General features: G+C 34.7%; 1 protein-coding gene across 1 annotated transcript; it reads left to right on the top strand.

Moving 5' to 3' along the window:
- Position 1: 1 nt before the first annotated feature.
- Positions 2-17701, top strand: LOC104548471 (vacuolar protein sorting-associated protein 13A-like; the record flags this gene model as incomplete). The annotated part of the gene is made up of 13 exons (XM_010194496.1): positions 2-145; positions 1292-1410; positions 2656-2941; positions 4105-4500; positions 5293-5397; positions 5495-5641; positions 10210-10338; positions 11047-11180; positions 13025-13154; positions 13484-13719; positions 15871-16024; positions 16889-17035; positions 17620-17701. Coding segments are annotated over 13 exons (2209 nt in total), but the record flags the coding sequence as incomplete, so codon positions are not given.
- Positions 17702-18585: the final 884 nt, after the last annotated feature.

Genomic DNA, 18585 nt, shown 5'->3' on the forward strand with positions numbered 1-18585 from the left:
CACTGTGGAAAAGATTCCATTGACAAAAGTGGGTCGATGTATTTACAGAGTGAGACACGAGGAGTCAGGTGTTGAAAGGTCCATCGTCTGCCAAATTGATACTGTTGAAGGAAGCAAGATGATAACTATACGTTCTCCTATTCAGGTTATTAAATGTCCATAAATTATAATTTCATTATTATTTTATTTTTTAATGAATAAATTTGATCCTGAAGTCTTTAAATAAACATTTAAAATAAAAATTATTTTAAACAGTTATCTGAACAATTCATATGACTTTGCTGTTGTGTATTATAAGGTAGTTTAGAAGAAATTTTCGAGAATAAAAAGCTTTTCCAAGGTGACAAAAGACAGGGGATGGGGTGGGGGTGGAAATGGACCAGATTTTAGATCAAGGTAATTAATCAGTAATGTTTTCTAATACTAGCTCTAATTTCAGTCTTGTTGACTTATTTGTTCTGTTGAGTTCTAAAGTGATCAAAAGCCTCTGAACCTTGCCTTGGTTCTTCAAGGGTATCCTTCTATCAGATTATTTATCTTCATTTTATACTATCGATACATGAATTTCAGATTTAGTACCAAGTCAGCTGAAAAATTAGCAATATAAGCATATTTTTTTTATTGACACTGTATAGTTTACAAGTACAGGAATGATCCAGACATTAGTGTTCTGTAGTGATAGTGGCCCTGTTACACTTCACTTGCTACTTCTATGCAGAGTGGTTGATGATTTGGTTAGTTACCAGATTTACTGTTTTCTTCTTCCCTAAACTTTTTTTTCCAGAGCTAATAATGCCTTTGAATTAACCCTGAAATAAGAAGAACAATGTTTGTGAAGACCAAGAAAACTATATACCCCCCCAAATTGTAATAGATGTTGGTAGTGTAGCCTTAAATGAATATTTGACTTATCTTCTGTTTTCTGCCTTGTGGACTGTGGTCCATACATCCTGTATCTGTTATTTTTTTTTAGGAGAAAGTTTTCTTGAAAGTTATTATATAGTGCAGATTGACTTGTCTTCATCTTAAAGGGCTTTATATTTCTCCTTGAAAAGAATTTTACAGCCAATTTATTAATTTAATAATTAAAACATAGCATTAAACTGCACAACTAAATAATTTAAGGAGGTTTGCTGGTATTAGAGACAATCCCTTTGAAATACCTGACCTTGAATGGTATATAGGTAAGATCAACAATGAGAGGGTTCTCATTCTGTGCTCTGTTAGGCTCAAAACACTTTCTCGTTCTGGTTTTTCCTAATGTATATTGCTTAATTTTTATTTCACATAGATAAGGAATCATTTTTCAATACCATTAAATATATTTGAGGAAGGAAGATGTTTAGGGACTGCTTCACCAGAAAATGAATTCAACATACCATTGTCCTCTTACAGGTATTTTATTGCATTGTTCTTTTATCTTGAAATATGTTTATTGCATTGTTGATTATTCTCTCTGTACAATTACACTAAAAAATGTTTCCCTTTGCTATCTAATACTGTAATTAATACTGCATTGTTATTGTTGGGTAGGATTGTCTCAGAGCATCTAGTCCGAGTTAAACAGTATACTTTTTAATACTTGAATTGGAAGTCTTTTTAAATCCATTTTACTGAGCATCTTAAATTAGCTAAGTTACTTAAAGAATCTGAGCCCAGATGCTTCTGGAACACTGTGATTGTTACCTACACAGTACAGACTTCTTAGTGGAGTGATGTCTAGTGATGTACTACAAAAGTTTTGTGTTGTTTTTTTTTAAATATTTCTTTTGATTTTTTTGTGATTCTGAAGTAAATAGTTGAAACAAATACATTTAAACTCTGTCACAGATGTAGAAAAAGACTTGTCAACCTTAGAAAGACTTGACTTTCAGCATAGGTATGCTATTAGTACCTTAAAGCTAATAACCACTTAAAACTGCAGTGAGTTTGTGTGTACAGTTTAGCTGAACTGTTACCAACTTTTAGGCAGGTAAGTTTGCTTTGTTTTTTATGATTACAGAGACTTTTTCTTTCTGTTTTCCCCTAAATGCTCTCCCCATGTTTTTGAACATAACAGCTATGTATCTTTTTCGTTAAATGATTTACACTTTACTGATGCATTTTATTTAGTAAGGTTTGCTGACATTCAAATTCACTGCATAGATGAGTTCCACTGTGCAGTCAGGAAAAGTTTACTAACAAAAATATTCAGTCAAGGAGCAGCTGATTGGATTAAAGCAGTTGCCTTACATGTATGTCATGTATGTAAATAATCCATAAACTTGACGCTTTGTGACTGGAAAGAAGGGCACTTCCTGCAGATCTGTCATAGGAGTGAACTGTTTATCCAGACTTTTTGCTTGGAATGGGAATATAGCAGCGCTTGTAGGGGAATTCAGTAGCTTCTTCATAGAAATCTCTAACAGTCCCTTCTTTCTGAGGGAGGTATGTGGAGGTGTGGAGCAAAAACCCCAACTGGTACAATTCCATGGACTTTTGGAATCTAGACCACCTTTTGCTGCCTCCTTTAAGCAAGATGACGGCAAACAATGAATTACTGTCAGATGTCTTCCAGAATCCAAATAATACTAGAATGTTAGTGTTGCATAGTACTTTTTATAATCTCATATTGAGTGTTTAAAAAAATGTTTTCATTTACAGGTCTGTACTGAGTTTGCAGCCACTAGGTAATGAAAATGGAGTAGATGGAGAATATGATCTGTGTGAAGGAATTACATTTGAAGAAATTATGAAAAATGTGGACAGTTTATTACAAAGGAAATGCCAGTCTGTGAGGTCAACTAACCACTCACTTGTCATCAATATTGTTCCTGTAAAAGACACATTGACATCTTCATCATGTGCAGAAGATCAATGGGATTTTCCATATGTTGTTCATTTATGGCCTTCTGTTCTTCTCCGCAATCTTCTTCCTTATCAGATAAACTACTCTGTAGAGGTAATTCTTCAATGTTTTATTTTTTTGTGATGTTTCCCACCTATAAGATGAAAGCTGACTAGCTGGTTGGAATATATTTATAAATGGATATTAAAGGAAACAGCTTCTGTTAAGAGTATTTATGAAGCAGATTCACAGATCTTGCAAGGGCATGTCTGTAGCTACAGAAATGAAACAGTACCAGATTGTAAGAACTGATGGTATTAATAATTAGTAATAAGACATACTTCAGATCCGTATGCAGAGTAAAACTTACACTGTGCAAGTTTAGCCCTGTGAGAGAATCACTTCCTGTTGCTCGGGTGCAGTTTGAGCATAATTAAAAAGTGTAGTTTCCTGTGAATTTTGAGTGCCTCAAGTGACATGTGGGTCAGCTTACAGTAGCATTTTATGCACAGTCACTGACTTCTAGCAGTATTGTGCTTTTAACAAATTCTCGCAGGCCTGCCTTTATGCCAGTTTTTGAATTGCAGCCTAGTGCCAGACTGTATATTCTTTTCAGATGAAATTAAACTATTAGATGCACTTCAGCTCTTAACAGGGAGACAGACAATGGGCCAACCTCAAGTAAAACCTTGTGGACATTGGTTCCTTAGCGCTAAATTTTCCATTCTGTGGATCTGCCGTGGTTGTGTCCCATTGCTTACTGATACAGACTTAAGATAATAGAAATACAGATGGGAGACACTGAAACTCTTTTTTTTTTTTTTTCAATGGTCTTAATTTTTAGTATTTGGACTTAAATAGTAGAATTTAGTAATAAAATATTGTCTCAAATGCACAATTACTAGAGCTACTGCTCTACCAAATGTATGGAAGTAACAGGCTCTTTTCTCTATGCCTCTTACAAATTTAAGTTTAGTGAAAGAAATACTGAGTTGGGGGAATCTGTCATTTAAGCATGTTTCTGTATTTGAATTTGGTGATAGGTTTTTCTGTGAGTGTTTTAAATATTGATGGCCATGCACAGAGGTTTTTTTTTTATTAAAATGTGCTAAAGTGGATGTTTAAGAATGCAACATAGTTAAATAGCATAATAAACATTTTAGAATTTTGCTTGAATAACCTGTTTTAATTTTCAAAGCTAGCTAGAAAATAGAAGTTGATACAAATTTTGAATGTGACTCATGTAAATGTACATTTTTTGGTTTTTGTTTTTTAAGGGAAATGGGAACAGATATGATACTCTACAAGAAGGATGTTCAGCTCAGATTCATAATGCAGTCTTGGATCAAACAAAACTAGATTTACAGTTGCTTAACTATCTTGATCAAAATTGGAAAAGTGAGTACCATGTAAAAAGCAATCTACCAGATATCACCTTCATGACGTTTTACTGCATCACGGAGTTGGATAAGACTGAACTGGATATTGCTGTCCATGTGACCTACACAACCGGGCAGATGGTTATAGCAATTCACAGTCCATACTGGATGGTAAATAAAACTGGTCGAATGTTGCAATACAAAGCTGATGGTATTCACCGCAAGCATCCTCCTGATTACAAAAAGCCACTCCTTTTTTCTTTCCAGCCCAAGAACTTCCTTCAAAATAACAAGGTATTGTACTTTGTAAAACCTGACATCTCTGTAATCCCGTATGTTGCTGCACTTTGAAAGTTACCTGCACTGTGCTATGCTCTGTGAAGAGCATGAAATCTACTTTATCTTTATCTGAAGACAGAATATTTTAAAGAAGTGTATTGTCAGAGATACTTGAGATGTGAAATTTACATTATCAAGTCTATTGTTAAGAAGGAGATTCTCATCTTTGAGAGGAATGAAGTGCACTGAGAAGTGTTTCCTGAACAAAAGAATTTCCTTTATTCCAATTCAAGTGCGTCAATAAAGGTCCTGAATTCTATGTAAGATGTATAAATTGCGTAAGAAATGTAAAGCTGTGGTACTTGAAAGATGAATGTTTGCAGTGCTGGTTGGTAGAATGGGTCTGTGTTGGTAGTAAGCTAAGGTTACGATGTAGTTTGCCATTTGAGTCTGTTACGTGAATTTTTTAATGCTGAATATTATTGATGGATGAATAGTATATAATCACAAGATTGTTGGTTTGCCTTTGAGATTTTAATTGTGATAAGTTTTGAAAAGGATCCTTATGTGGTTGCTTCCTTTGGAGTATCTTATGCTTATAACACTTATTCCACATAGCTTAGGAGTGGTAGAAAATATCTTTTTGTGAGATGATACTGGCAATTGTTATGTCTTGACTTCTTAATAGAAACACCAGTATTTCCAGTATGCACTTATGTTTATATATATATATGCATACTAGATACATGATTTTAAATGTTGCCAGTGTCTGTAAATTGACAATTAATTCAGGGTGCCTCTTCATAGGTGCAGCTTATGGTAACTGACAGTGAACTGTCTGATCAGTTTTCACTGGACACTGTTGGAAGTCACGGTTCTGTGAAATGCAAGAGTCATAAGAAGGAATATCAAGTAAGTTAAATCTATCTTTCAAATTCATTACTTTCAGGAAATATAAATGAGGTAAGAAAAGAAGAGTGTACTTCTAACAATGTCTTTCTGTTCACAGGTCGGTGTCACCATAAACAACAGCAGTTTTAGTATTACTAGAATTGTAACTTTCACTCCATTTTTTATGATTTCAAATAGAAGCAAATACACTTTGGAAGTAGCTGAAGAAGGCAAGGAAAAGTGGATTCCTATTGTTTTGCAGCAGGTAAACTTATAAAGAAAGCTATTCTGAGTTCTTTTTCTAAAGAAAAGAAAATGGTTTGAACACTCACTAATGGAAAATATGAGCCATGCATAGTGTTCAGTGACAATGTCTGAATATGTTGTGCTTTTTAAAAAATTACCTGTGTCCTGTTACCTTTGCTCAGTGTCACTTTAGGACATATTGTAAAGCTGTTTTACATTGTAATTGGAATGTTTTTTTTGCTATCTGCGTCATAAGTAGTATGAGAAAAAGACCTGTACTATTGCTGTATTAACTCTATTATCATCTGTAGTGGCACTAAAAGTTCTGTTCAGTCTTTGCAGTGACGTCTGATAGAGTGGTTTGGCTGACCTGGTACATGTCATGTCACGTTCAGATGGGAAGAAAGCCTCTCATGCCAATCCGTTCAGATAGCTCCAAACTGTTCTTCTGAAGACTTCTCACTGCTGTTTTTTAGTGCTTAATGCATCATTTTTAGAGAAGGATTACTTGTCCCCAGACCAGGTGGTGTTGAAATGACTTTCAGGCTTTTGACTATGCTGCAGTGGTCTAGACTGTTGCAGACTGGGCATGCAGCTTTGGCTGTTTGCAGTATCCCACAATTACATTTTGTATGTGTTTTGAGACAATCATTCCTTCCTTCAGGACATGCAGGAAAAGGAATGCCTGTTTGTGGTAGTGTTGGAGGTCTATAAAAGCTGAAACCGATCCATTCTACCTTCTGGGAAGAGTGAAATCTCTCTCCTTCCCTTTCAATGAGCCTTGAAAAGACCATATGTAAAACAGAGTTTAGCCTAACAGTTTGCAGTTGGAGGCCCTCTTGCTTTTGTTAATCATTGTAGATACTTCAAAAGATAACCAAAAATGCTTGCAAACCAAAATACCAATGTTAAAAGAGTATTTTAAATCAGATTCATAAGCATATATTTTTGTTACAGTTTTGGTACCTTAAACATGTGTTTCTTAAGTGTGCATTTTATCTTTAATGATTATGGAAGAGAAATACCATTTAAATGTAATTATTTCAATTTATGAAATCAATACGACTTTGCTTTTTTCTGTCATTGTACCATTGTGATTTTTAAGCTGTACACACTTATGTCTGGATCTTTAAGTGTTTAAGTCAGTTCAGCTTCCCATAATGTTTATCATTATTTTCAAAAAAGTATCTTTGCTTTTACTCAAGAACAGACGTTTTGCTGTAAGCCTACCCTTTTATTCTATTTTCTAATATTCTTACATTCCTCTGAACCAAAATTTTTTTTCACTCTACATAGTTTTGGGGTTCTTTACATTCATGATTCCTCATCTAGCTTGTTCATAAAGCTCTGAGATGGCAAAGGTTCATGTGTAGCAGCATAGGCTACTTCATATCTAACTTCTTCTGCCAAGAAAATAGAGTCAGATTTTATTACTTGGTGTTTTGTGGTTTTCATTTGATACAGAGTTGTTATTAGAATAAATTGAATTATTTTACGGAAACTTTTGAAATCATCTGCAAAATGTATTCAAAGGTAATAGTTTTGAAAGTTCAAATACATTGCAACCTATATAGGAAGTGCCTGAGAATGGTCCCATAGAATTTAGGGCTTCTCCCTCCAAAAAGGCGGTGAGGTCAATAGCTGTACTGAAGTGCATCTACACCAGTTCATGCAGCATGGGCATTAAACATGGGGTACTGGAAACCATTGTGCAGCAGGAAAACTATGATATAGTTGTGATTATGGAAACATGATGGGATGACTCACACAACTGGAGTGCTGCAATGTATGGATATAAACTCTCCAGAAGGGATAAGCAAGGAAGGAGAGGTGATGGGATGGTCCTGTATATGGGGGAGTTGTCGTGAGGTAGGAGTCAGTGTCTTTCCCATGTAACAAGTGATAGGAGGAAGTGGCCTCAAGTTGTGCCGGGGAGGTTTAGATTTGATATTAAGAAATATTTCTTCACTGAAAAGGTTATCAGACACATTGGAACAGGCCGGCCTGGGAAGTGGTTGAGTCGCTGTCCCTGGAGGTATTTAAAAGAAATTTAGGGACGTGGTTTAATGGTGGACTTGTCAGTGCTAGGTTAGCAGTTTTCCAATCTGAACAATTCCATGATTCTTTATAATCTGTGTTTTTCCCGTGTTGGCTGTATTTTGATATGTTTACAGAATTTTCTAGCATGTCCCGCAAGTGTCAGTGTTGCTCAGGTGTTTCATAATTATATTAATTTATTTTAGTCTCCTTTGCGTTATCAAGTATCAAAGGAGAACCTTGTAGATTTTAGGAGCACCCCTAATCTTTTGGAAGATTAGAAGGAAATCTGTGTCCCCTCCTAAATTATTCCACACTTTACTCCCAAAATTGCTTGCCTTTCCACATTGTGTTGATATTTTCCCTTTTGATAAGCAGTTCCTAAAAGTCTCTGTTGTGACAGTTAAGTCTGCTGAAGTTGTTCCTTTGTTAAGCCAGTTTCTCAATCCAGTGTTTCTTATCTCTTCTAAATCTAGGTAGTGTCCAGTCACTACTGGTTTGTCTTTGGGCATCTGGGAGAGATTTCTCAGAACAAGTTTCCATGTAAATATGTTCCTGAGATACGGAACTCTGCTATCCAGCTAACCTAGATTTTTAATTTTTTTAACTAATGCGTGTGATCTTGTGGAGTACTTCTCACTTTACTCTTTTACATTAGAGTGATCTGCAAAAAAAATGAGCTTGTTGAAATGTTAATTTGTATCTTTGCTTGCTCCCCTCTCCTCTCATTCTATTTTTGTCATTTTAAGTTAAGCAGAGTCCTTCCTGCTGCTTTTTTTTTTTTAATCCACTCTTCTTTCTTAGTAACAGCCTGGCTTCTCAGGGGGAAAAAACAATCCTTGTGTAGAACTCATTTCTTCTTGTAAATATTCTCTGTCTGGAAAGCAGTCAATCTATCAGAAATTTTTATTTCTATTTTTAGAAAAATCCATTGTACTTCAAAGGTTGCAATAGAAGTTGCTGGAATGTGATTAGTATGAAATGGCTTGCCAAAGACAGTCCTTTGAATTAGGTGCAGTATAGGTCAGCAAGACATATGAATTAGGTATATATTAGGTCAGCAAGGCAGCTGACCAACATACATCCTTAAAGAAAAGAAAGAAAACATTGCCAAAGACTGTGCATGCTTCCACTGCTAAACATAAATTAAAGATCCTATTATGAAATGGAAGTTGATGTATTAGTGTCTAGTGAAGTACTCAGCAAGTGTATGGCAAAATATTTGGAAACAGCATCATTTTGTGATGCATTCTGAGGCTAAAGACTATTGCAAAAAATTGTTTTTCAGTTCTCTGTAGCTGATCCTGTAACTTGTGGTTTAGCCAGTCCTTTTTACTTATTTCGGTTTTGATTTTAAACTTTCATTTACTCTTGACTGATCCTCCTCGGATTTCCTTTGAGCTCTTGTAATTTCCATGACAAAACGTACGTTCTGTATTTTGTGCTAGTTTGCAATGCAATTTATATTTTGTCTGTGGGATACATGTTGGTGTAGATAACGCCTTCAATCTTGCTGTTTAACTATATTTTTTTCCTTTGTCTTCCTGCTTCCTGTGGTGTGAGAAACAATGGGAAAGGGAACTTAGTGGCATGGTAAGTTGGTGAACTAGACTGGCACCATTGAATATTTAATTCTAGGATTCAGACACAGTTACATATAAATACCTGATTTCTTAACTTACGTTGGAGAAGTTCTGGATGTTGCAATTGAACAGTTTGAAATACAGGAAAACTGGTCTATCTAAACAGATTTTGGCTATTGCTGTTTGAGAATTATTGTTAATCATAACTTGTTCCCATGGCAGAACTCTTTTTATTGGTTGGAAACTTTTCCTTAGTTACAATTAAAACTCTTCCCTGCCTCCTTGTCTTATCCATTTATGTAAGCTATTGAATAAAGATTTTTTTAAACCCAGAATGACTGTGAATTTCAATTGTGGATGTGAATAGCAGAACATGCTCTCTGATTTAGCTGCCTAATGCTTCCTTCTTGTGTGTATATATATGTGTGTGTGTATACATGTGTGTATTTATATCTAAAAAACATTTCAAAAGAACAGCTAGTAAATTGATGTCTGCATACTCAAGTTACTATGGGGCGTATTTATGCTAATACTGCTTTTTGTCATTGGTTGTCACTGTAAGATTGATTTTTAATGTATATGTATTTAGCAAGCAGTGTGTTGATGGAAGAACACTGGTGGATTTCTGTTTATTTTTTTAACGAGCCTGACCATTCTGGTGGTGTAGCCATGCTGAGGTTTACACTCTGAATTTTGTGTTATCCTTTTTAAATCAACTTCTTCATGTGAATATGCAACCTAACTGTTTTCACTTTTAGCTCCTTACCTCCTTAGTTTCCTTACTGTATTCTTACTACCTTTAAATTTATTGTGTTCAGGTAAGTAATTACTTTTGAGTTCTTTAGTAGAGTTCCTGACCCAACTCACTACACTTTTGTGTAGAATTTTGAGCTAAAGTGAACGCCATTTAACATCTGTTTTGTTTTCTCACTTTAAAATACCTGAGTTTTGTGGGGTTTTTTTGTAGTGCATTCCCTTTTGGCCTGAAAATGATGCCAACAAACTGCTTGTTAGAGTTGAAAATTCCGATCTCCCCCCAAAGAGGATAAATTTTGATAAGCAAGAAAACTGTCTGCTACTGCATTTGGACAACAAGGTAATTGATTGCCTTGGCAAATTATGTAAAACAACATGAATCACTGTTTCATTTCCATTCTCAAAACTTTGTCTTCCCGTACAATCAAGTATTGCAAACCCTAGCTGGTGAAAAGATTATGTCTATGCAAGTGTATTATTCTCATGCTCATGCTTTCTCTTTCCTCTGTGTACACACAGCTATAAGTCGGTGTTCCTTTTTAAAGCACTTCTCTGCAAAGCAGATCTATAGAAGCTAAAACACAGATTGTTTTGCTAGGTGTTCTCTAGCTGAGTCTGAGGAGTAATTACATTAGTGCTGAAGTAGCATGAAGTTACTTTGAAAAGTAATTTTGACTCCACTGAATTTACTTCTGCATTGCATATAGTCTCATGTAGCAGTAGTTTTTAAATAGATGAGTGTTTATAATAGTAGAATGTTTTGGAGGGCCTTAATGAGTATGAATGATTCAAGGAAGATTCTTCTACTGCCAGCCTAAATTTTGACACTACAGAATGCCTCCATATTTTTTATTACTATGTGCAATGCCTGTTACGTAGTAGCTAGATCAAGGAAATATTTTAAAGATATGTTAAAACAGGTGGTTTTTTTGACTATTTTACTCTCATAAGATAAAACCATCAAAGATTGCAAAGAAATTTAAATTACATTTGCTTTAGTAGAAATTAATTCCACTATTATGTACTTAATAATTTTCACATCTGATAGCTTGGAGGAATTACAGTGGATGTTAACCTGACTGAGCATTCTACAGTGATTACATTTTCTAATTACCATGATGGCGCAGCTCCTTTTCTGTTGATAAACCATACTAAAGAAGAAATTATTGAGTATGGACAAAGGTATGTAAGAAGCGTTTTAGTGTGAATGTCTGCATGGAGACGTGAACTGAAATGGCCGACTAAACCCAAAAATCTCTTGTTTTATAAATTAAAGGAGTGAAATGTTAACAGAGCAGTGTTAGGTAGTTCTAGGTTATTGTTTCTATAAGTAAAGAAACTGCTTTGTGAACTAAAAAAGCTCTCTAGTCTCGTTTTATATTAATTGTGTGGCCTTGCCTTCTACATTGCCTTACATTCATAGTGGTAAAGGATGTGCTTGGCTTCTCTGGAACTCTGCAGGTGCTGTTTGTGCAGAATAAATAACAAATGGGTTGTAAATGTATTTCGATTTGGGACTTTTACTGTTCTATCGTATTTAGTTGAGATTCAGCTGAAAGAATGAGTTAAAAAGTTATGGAAGAGATGAGAGAATGGACTGAGAAATAGGAAGGTAGTTACATAAATTTTGTCAACCCAGACCAAAACCAAGATTATTTTAACAAATACATTCTACCTACTATCAGTGAAAATTTAGTTCTGCACCTGCATGCAGCTATGCCGATTCTGTTCTCAAGCTGGCATGTTGTTGTAATGCTTTGCTACTCTGTGCAGTGCTTAGAGTGTAAGAAAATCTACTCCAATCTTGACATGTTTCTTTTTAAAAGCCAAACAGCCTCTACCAGTTTTTCCTTTCAGTCAGTCAGAGCAGTGTTGTTCAAAGATTTTTACTTGAAAAATGAAAGAGTTGCTAGTCAAAATAAGCTTGAAGCTGTATGTTCCTGTTTGTCTGAAGAACACAGTCAATTGTTTGCTTTGGTTTTTATCGGTAAATTTCAGTAAATTTATCTTTTTTAGCTGGCTTTTGGGCATTCCTAGTGTAAGTTTAGTAAGTACTTATGTAACTTTTGTAATGAACCGTGGAGAAAACTTTTCAGTTTGGAGGGACCTACAATGATCATCTAGTCCAACTGCCTGACTGCTTCAGGGCTGACCAAAAGTTAAAGCATGTTATTAAGGGCATTTGTCTAAACATCTCTCAAACACTGATGGGCTTTGAGCATTGACCACCTCTCTAGGAAGCCTGTTCCAGTGTTTGACCACCTTCTTGGTGAAGAAATGCTTCCTAAAGTCCTGTCTAAACCTTCCCTGATGCAGCTCTGAACCATTTTCATGCATCCTGTTGCTGAGTACCAAGAAGAAGAGATTAGCAGCTTCCTCTCCACTTCCCCTCCTGGGGTAGGCTCCTCTCAGAGAGCTGGAGGAGACAAGTCTGTCACTGTTTTAACTGTATGGGAGGAGGAATGGAGTTTTAAATCTGTTTGAAAATATCCACTGTATCGAGATACTGCATATTGCACTTTTTTCCCTTCAGCAAATCACTTAGGGAAAACCTTTCCTAAATAATAGATCTTGAATACACTTTTATTCTCTTGGAATATTTATGTTAGATAGCACAAATCCTGACTTTCCCTTTCTGCTTGTAGGCTCCACTCTCTGGTTCTTTTTTATCCACATGTTTCCCTGTTAATCAGATGTGGGAAAGAAAATGAGTATTTTATATCTACTGTGTATACTTTAAAGTATACAGTTTATTTCTAAAGTATACACAGCAGATTTTAGATACTAATTTTCTTTAAGAGTATACTTTATTTCTAAAGTATATGTATATATTTTGAAGTATAAATGCTGGTTTTATTACTGTGCTGAGAGTGTTTTTGTGCATGTTTTTTCATGCACAATGTTGTTTTAAGTTTTCCTTCTAATTAGTTGAAAAAAATAAAGTGTTGTTACTGAAATACTAGAATGCAGAAGTCATTGACACAAAATATTTATTGATGTTTTAATTTAGTATTACTTTGTTCTAGCTCCCTCAGTGAATTGGAAGACTGTCTCCAGCCAAATAAGGCAGTACTTTATACTTGGGCAGACCCAGCAGGATCTAGAAAATTGAAATGGAAATGTGGAAATAGAACTGAGGAGATTACCCCAAAAGAGGTATGTTTATTATTGAAATATCATTTTAATGCTGTCTAATTTATTATCTTATTCATTGGTGTATGTGTGAAATTCCATATATAATGAGCATGATCAGGAATCTCATATACGAGGTTCAAACACACAACAGTAGCAACTATGTGTTTGCTGGAGGTTGTGCCAGTTAGCATTGTCTTTAGTTCAGAAATGTGTGTGTGTGAGAGATACTGCTGTAAAACATCATAATTTAAAAAATTATTCTTTTCCTGTGCCTATAAGAAATACCTTCTGTTGTTGTCCATTTGCTTGTGGGGCAGAAGAATGAATAACTTTTCCTCTCTTGTTTGTAGGATAAAATGGAAATACTCAGCCTGGAGTGTAGAAAAGTGGTCTATTTAGTGTCATTTTTTGAAGGTTTGCAGCGTATTGTCCTAATCACCGAAGATGAGAATGTATTTAAATTGACATATGAAAGTGTAAAGCTGGAACTAGCAGAACAAGAAATTGTTCTGTCTTTGCAAGATGTTGGAATTTCATTGGTTAATAATTATACAAAGCAAGAGGTGTCCTACATTGGAATTACGAGGTAACTTATTTTGTATGCCAACAGCCTAAAATGTTTATCTTCAGGTATTTTCACTTGCTGAATTTCATTTTGGGGTGCAATGGAAGAGGGGAAAAAAGGTCTGGGTAACAGTATTTAGAATGAAATAATTATGTTTTCTTATTGTAATGAGAAATGTTTTGTGTTTTGTGTTAATGCATTTGCTTTCTGTATTTGGATGTACATGGCTTTGCAACACATAATTGTAACTCTATGTGGTGAACTTCCCAATACATTGAACAGAAGCATTTCCTGTCCATGTAGTCTGGGGAGTGATAAAAGAGTTATAAAGAGTAAGTTCTGTGGGTGCTTTTTGCTAGTGGATTTTCCTGTCTTTGTTACAGAAATAAGTTGCTGAATTCTGTGTTGAAAATATTGATGAAGTGGCAGCTTGTAGTTCTTTTTAGTTTTGATTCAGAAATTATGGCGACTCCAAGGCTCTAATCCTTTATTTTCTACTATAACACTTCAGAGGAAAGCAGAAAAGAGACTGTATTGCTTCAGAAATGTGTACTGTCATATATTCAAACAAGGGCTTTTTAGAATGCTCAAGGGACACTTGTAATCATTCCCATAGTCCATACACTTCTGTATCTTCATAGCCATGAATTTGTTAGAGTACAGTTTTTTCTTTTAATTAATTCTTTGCACTGCACTGCAAAACAAAGAAGCAGAAATTTTACATAATACATATACTTCATGTATTCACATTGAAAATCCCCATCCTTGCTCTCACCTGAGAAAGTGAACTCTGCAACTATCTCAACAGTGGAAACACTCCATTAAAAGTGACAGCTAATTGCCTAGATTCAAAGTAGTGTTGAGATTTCACTGAATGAGTGTTTTTTGGAAGCAGTTATCCATAGTTTAGCAGTGCTTACAGCTGATACTGTTTTCTTGTTAAAACCCTGAATGGATGTCAAACTACTGAAAGCTATTTCTGAAGATAAGAGATCGTTTCTTAGATATGGTGAAAAGAACCTTGTTATTCAGAATGTTCCCATTTGTGAATGTCTCATTATAAAAAACCCAAAACAAAACAAAACAAAAGAACAGCAAAGGCAGGTTGTATCTGCCTTGATGCAGAAACAAGTTTCACTACACCAGTCCTAGGATCACAGAACATTTAAAAGAGCAGGTGGGAGATGAAAAAGGAGAAGGCTTCCAGCAATTTTAAGGTAGTACTCTATTTTGTAGCTGTTGTTTTGCCCTTTAGCTCACCTTTTTGGTAGTTCTGCCACTGATGTATCTGAACACAGACACGGATGTAGCTAAAAAAGATTGGATTAGGGGGCTATGTCTGGAAAGATATGTATTTGTGGGCTATAGAGTAACTTGTGGAAAGAAGAAATACCCTCCACTTGTCCGATTAGTGTTGCTTTGTGCCTCATAGCATTCCTTCAGTTTGGCTGTAAGGTGAAATCAGACACAAGAGCATCTCACATAAGCAGTGGAATTAAGCAGAAGAGAGTTCAGTGCCCTTAAAGGATGTTTAGTTATTTAGTTGTTTTATTAATAATAAAAGTAAGAGACAAAAGAAAAGAACTGTTTTTAGGATACCACAAAACCAAACAATCAAAAAAAAAAACAAACACCCAACCAAGCAACACCAGAAATAACTACTATAACACCAGTAGAGGAAGCATATGTAAACCAAAATAATCGTCTATCAATTTAGACAAAAAGAGTGAAGAAACTAGCTGTCAAAAATAAGGCAGTTCAGGAGGCATTTTGTCTTGACTTGAAGTTCTGAATTTCTAGTAAACTCAGCTGTGCCAAAATACATGCAGTACTATATGCAGAAAACTACACTGAGATTGTGGAATAATGGATGGCAGTACAGTTGAAACTGAGCTTCCTGATTAACTCTCTTTACATACCCATCTTCATCAAAGTGGGGAGTAATACAGACTTCTTAAGTTTTCTTTTTTTCATTATATGGAAGAGGCTGGCTTCTACTTAGTACCAAGAAGGCAGTGGGTGATTTTGGTCACTTTCATTTACTACAGTAGTGCTTTGTAATGTGGTTTCTCATTCCATAGTTATAACCTGTTAAAAGCCATACTACAACAGGTAAAACTTGTTTTGAAATAGCTAATTCTTCTCTCTTGGTCCTTTGTTTTCTTTTCAAAGTTCTGATGTGGTTTGGGAGACAAAACCCAAGAAGAAATCAAGATGGAGACCAATGAGTGTTAAGCAGACTGATAAATTAGAACAAGAATTCAAAGAGTACAGTGAGCTAACTCCTTCAGAAAATAAGATTATTGAGTTGGAATCAAATGTTTTGGTAATACTGATAGTTCTTTAATTCTGTTGTTTACATGTATACACAGGAATAAGATGATGTATCAATTTTGCTATCTTCAAATAAACTTCCAGTGAAAATTGAGATTAATTATTTTTCTAATCCATTTCATAACCCTTCCTTACCTCTGTCTAGAAAAAAAAAATACTTGGAAAAAAAAATCTGTGAATATTTGAAAGCTTGCTATAGACTTTTTGTTGCTAGTCTCTGACTTTGAAATTGAAGTGTAACACTTTTGCACGTTATGGGACTAAATAAGCATTAAGCTATAGTAAAGAAGCTTTGCTTTTCCTTCCTCTGTTATACTGGGGAAGTGCGTGGGTTGGTTGGTTTGTTTATTTTAGCACAAAATCTTGTCCTTTTCAAGTGCCTTATTCTGGGTTAATTCAACTGTGTCATTCAACCATATACATGTGAAAAAAATATTGAGAAATTATTTTGGAATGCAGAAGCACATTACACTCAAAACACTGCTGTCCTTGTCTCTAGATAAATTCTAGATATTAATTAGAATTGTAGGTAAAATAAAAATGTTACAGATAAATGAAACAATTTTTATCTCAGACATAGACTGCTATAATATACTTTCCTGCCTTTCCTTCACAAGGCCATGTAATAAACACCAGTAATCCCCCCAATAATGCAATATTTTGTAGTTTTAATTCTATTAAAATTTATGACAAAATTTGATTAAATGAAGGAAAGTTATGACATCTGACTTAAAAGCTGCAAAACTTTTACTGCTAAGCTTTCTTTACAATGTTAAAGAACAGTGTAAATTTTGAAGTATATTATGAAAAAGTCTTTTCAAACATGTAGCATACCAAATTTTCTTTAATGCACTAGGTATGTTTAACTCCTAATGGAATGAACATGAAAATTCAGCAACCAAATGAGATTCCTATCAGAAGGAATTATCTGCCAGCTTTAAAAGTAGAATACAGTTCATCTACACATCAGAAGTCTTTCAGAATTCAAATTTACAGGATACAGGTGAGTCTTGTCAAAAAACAATGAATTATTTATTAAGAAAAAGCAACTTTTATAGATACTTGGATTTATTGATAGAATTGATTGGATTTTTCATATCATGAATTTGATTGTACATGTTGGCTTTTACATCAGTGCTTCTGAATCTTTTGATATACTAAATCATTGGATATACTACTTAAATGCTTTCAGAAAAAAAAACCTGGACAGCTATGGCTGTTCAGGAAAAACATTTACCATTCATCTTCCATGCTTTTTCGTGTGACTTTTCTTTACAACCAACAAAAAAACAGGTCCAATTTCTTGTCTTACATATCTTCCAAGTTTTTAGAAATAAATCCTTTGCAAAAATTCTGTGGACCTTTTTTACCACCAACTTAGAGAAACTATTCTAGACTATGTGGATTGCATTATTTCATTTTGAAAATAGACATATTTTGAACCACAATAGTGGCACGTTTTTCTGCTTTTGAATTGGTGGAATGCTACAGGTAATGGTCATAATTCTTCTGTTAGTCCTGATTTTAAACTATTTCTCTATTGAAAAGCTAATGTGCTGTGTCTTGTCCTGTCCTTACCCCTATTAGATACAAAACCAGATTCCTGGAGCCATATTTCCCTTTGTGTTCTATCCTATTAAACCTCCAAAGTCCATCACCTTGGATTCAGGTTTGTTGTTCTAGTTTAACTTAATCCTTACTTCTAAAACGACAAGATAACTTGCTTGTATTGAAGCTAACCATACCACTTTTATCAGATGAAGTCTGTATAATTTTACTGACTACAGAGAACACGAATACTAACGTTAAAGATGGAGAAGCAGTTTTTTCTACACAGATTATATATAGAAAACCATTTAAACAGTGAACAAAAGAAAACAAAATATCTTTCATCAGTTATATCATACCTTTGGAGCACATCTCTGGCACATGAATTCAGTGCTCTTGGAAAGCATAATATGCAAGTTACATTTGAATTAAACTTAAAATGGGCTTTTGGCAGTTGCATTCAGACCGAAACTAAAACTTAATGCTGACTAATACAGAAGAGTTGCCAGCTGAAAATAAGAAAATATCAAATTGTTGCTTATCATGATGGTAGTGAATCTGTTGCACCGTTTTTGTATTACTTGTATTTAGAGTTCTAGGGTAGGGAGGATTCACTTTTCATTTTTAGTTGTCCAATTTTTTTTCCCTGTTGCTCCAAAAAATATTTGCACCTCAGTGATGTTTGTTTTTTTCTTAGCTTGCATGCAATAGATGACCTAGTGACCTGTGTGAACTAATCTTCAATAATAAGAAAAGAAATGTGTGCCAGTGCCAATCTGAACTCAAAATTGCTGTGTGAGGCATTATTTATAGGCTCTGTATATAGTAAATTATATTTCGTCTGTTTTGTATGTCATGTCAGTATAGTATGCAGTCAACTATAGTCTTCCATTAAGTCACTTCCATATATATATGAAATGTAATTTTGATGTTCCATTTCATTCTTGTCTTCCTATTCCTTTCTGTTCCTTTTCCCTGACTCAGTTGATTGACAGTCATATCCAT

Source organism: Mesitornis unicolor, unplaced genomic scaffold (assembly GCF_000695765.1).
Source record: "Mesitornis unicolor isolate BGI_N332 unplaced genomic scaffold, ASM69576v1 scaffold32461, whole genome shotgun sequence".
Classification (NCBI taxonomy): Eukaryota; Metazoa; Chordata; class Aves; order Mesitornithiformes; family Mesitornithidae; genus Mesitornis; species Mesitornis unicolor.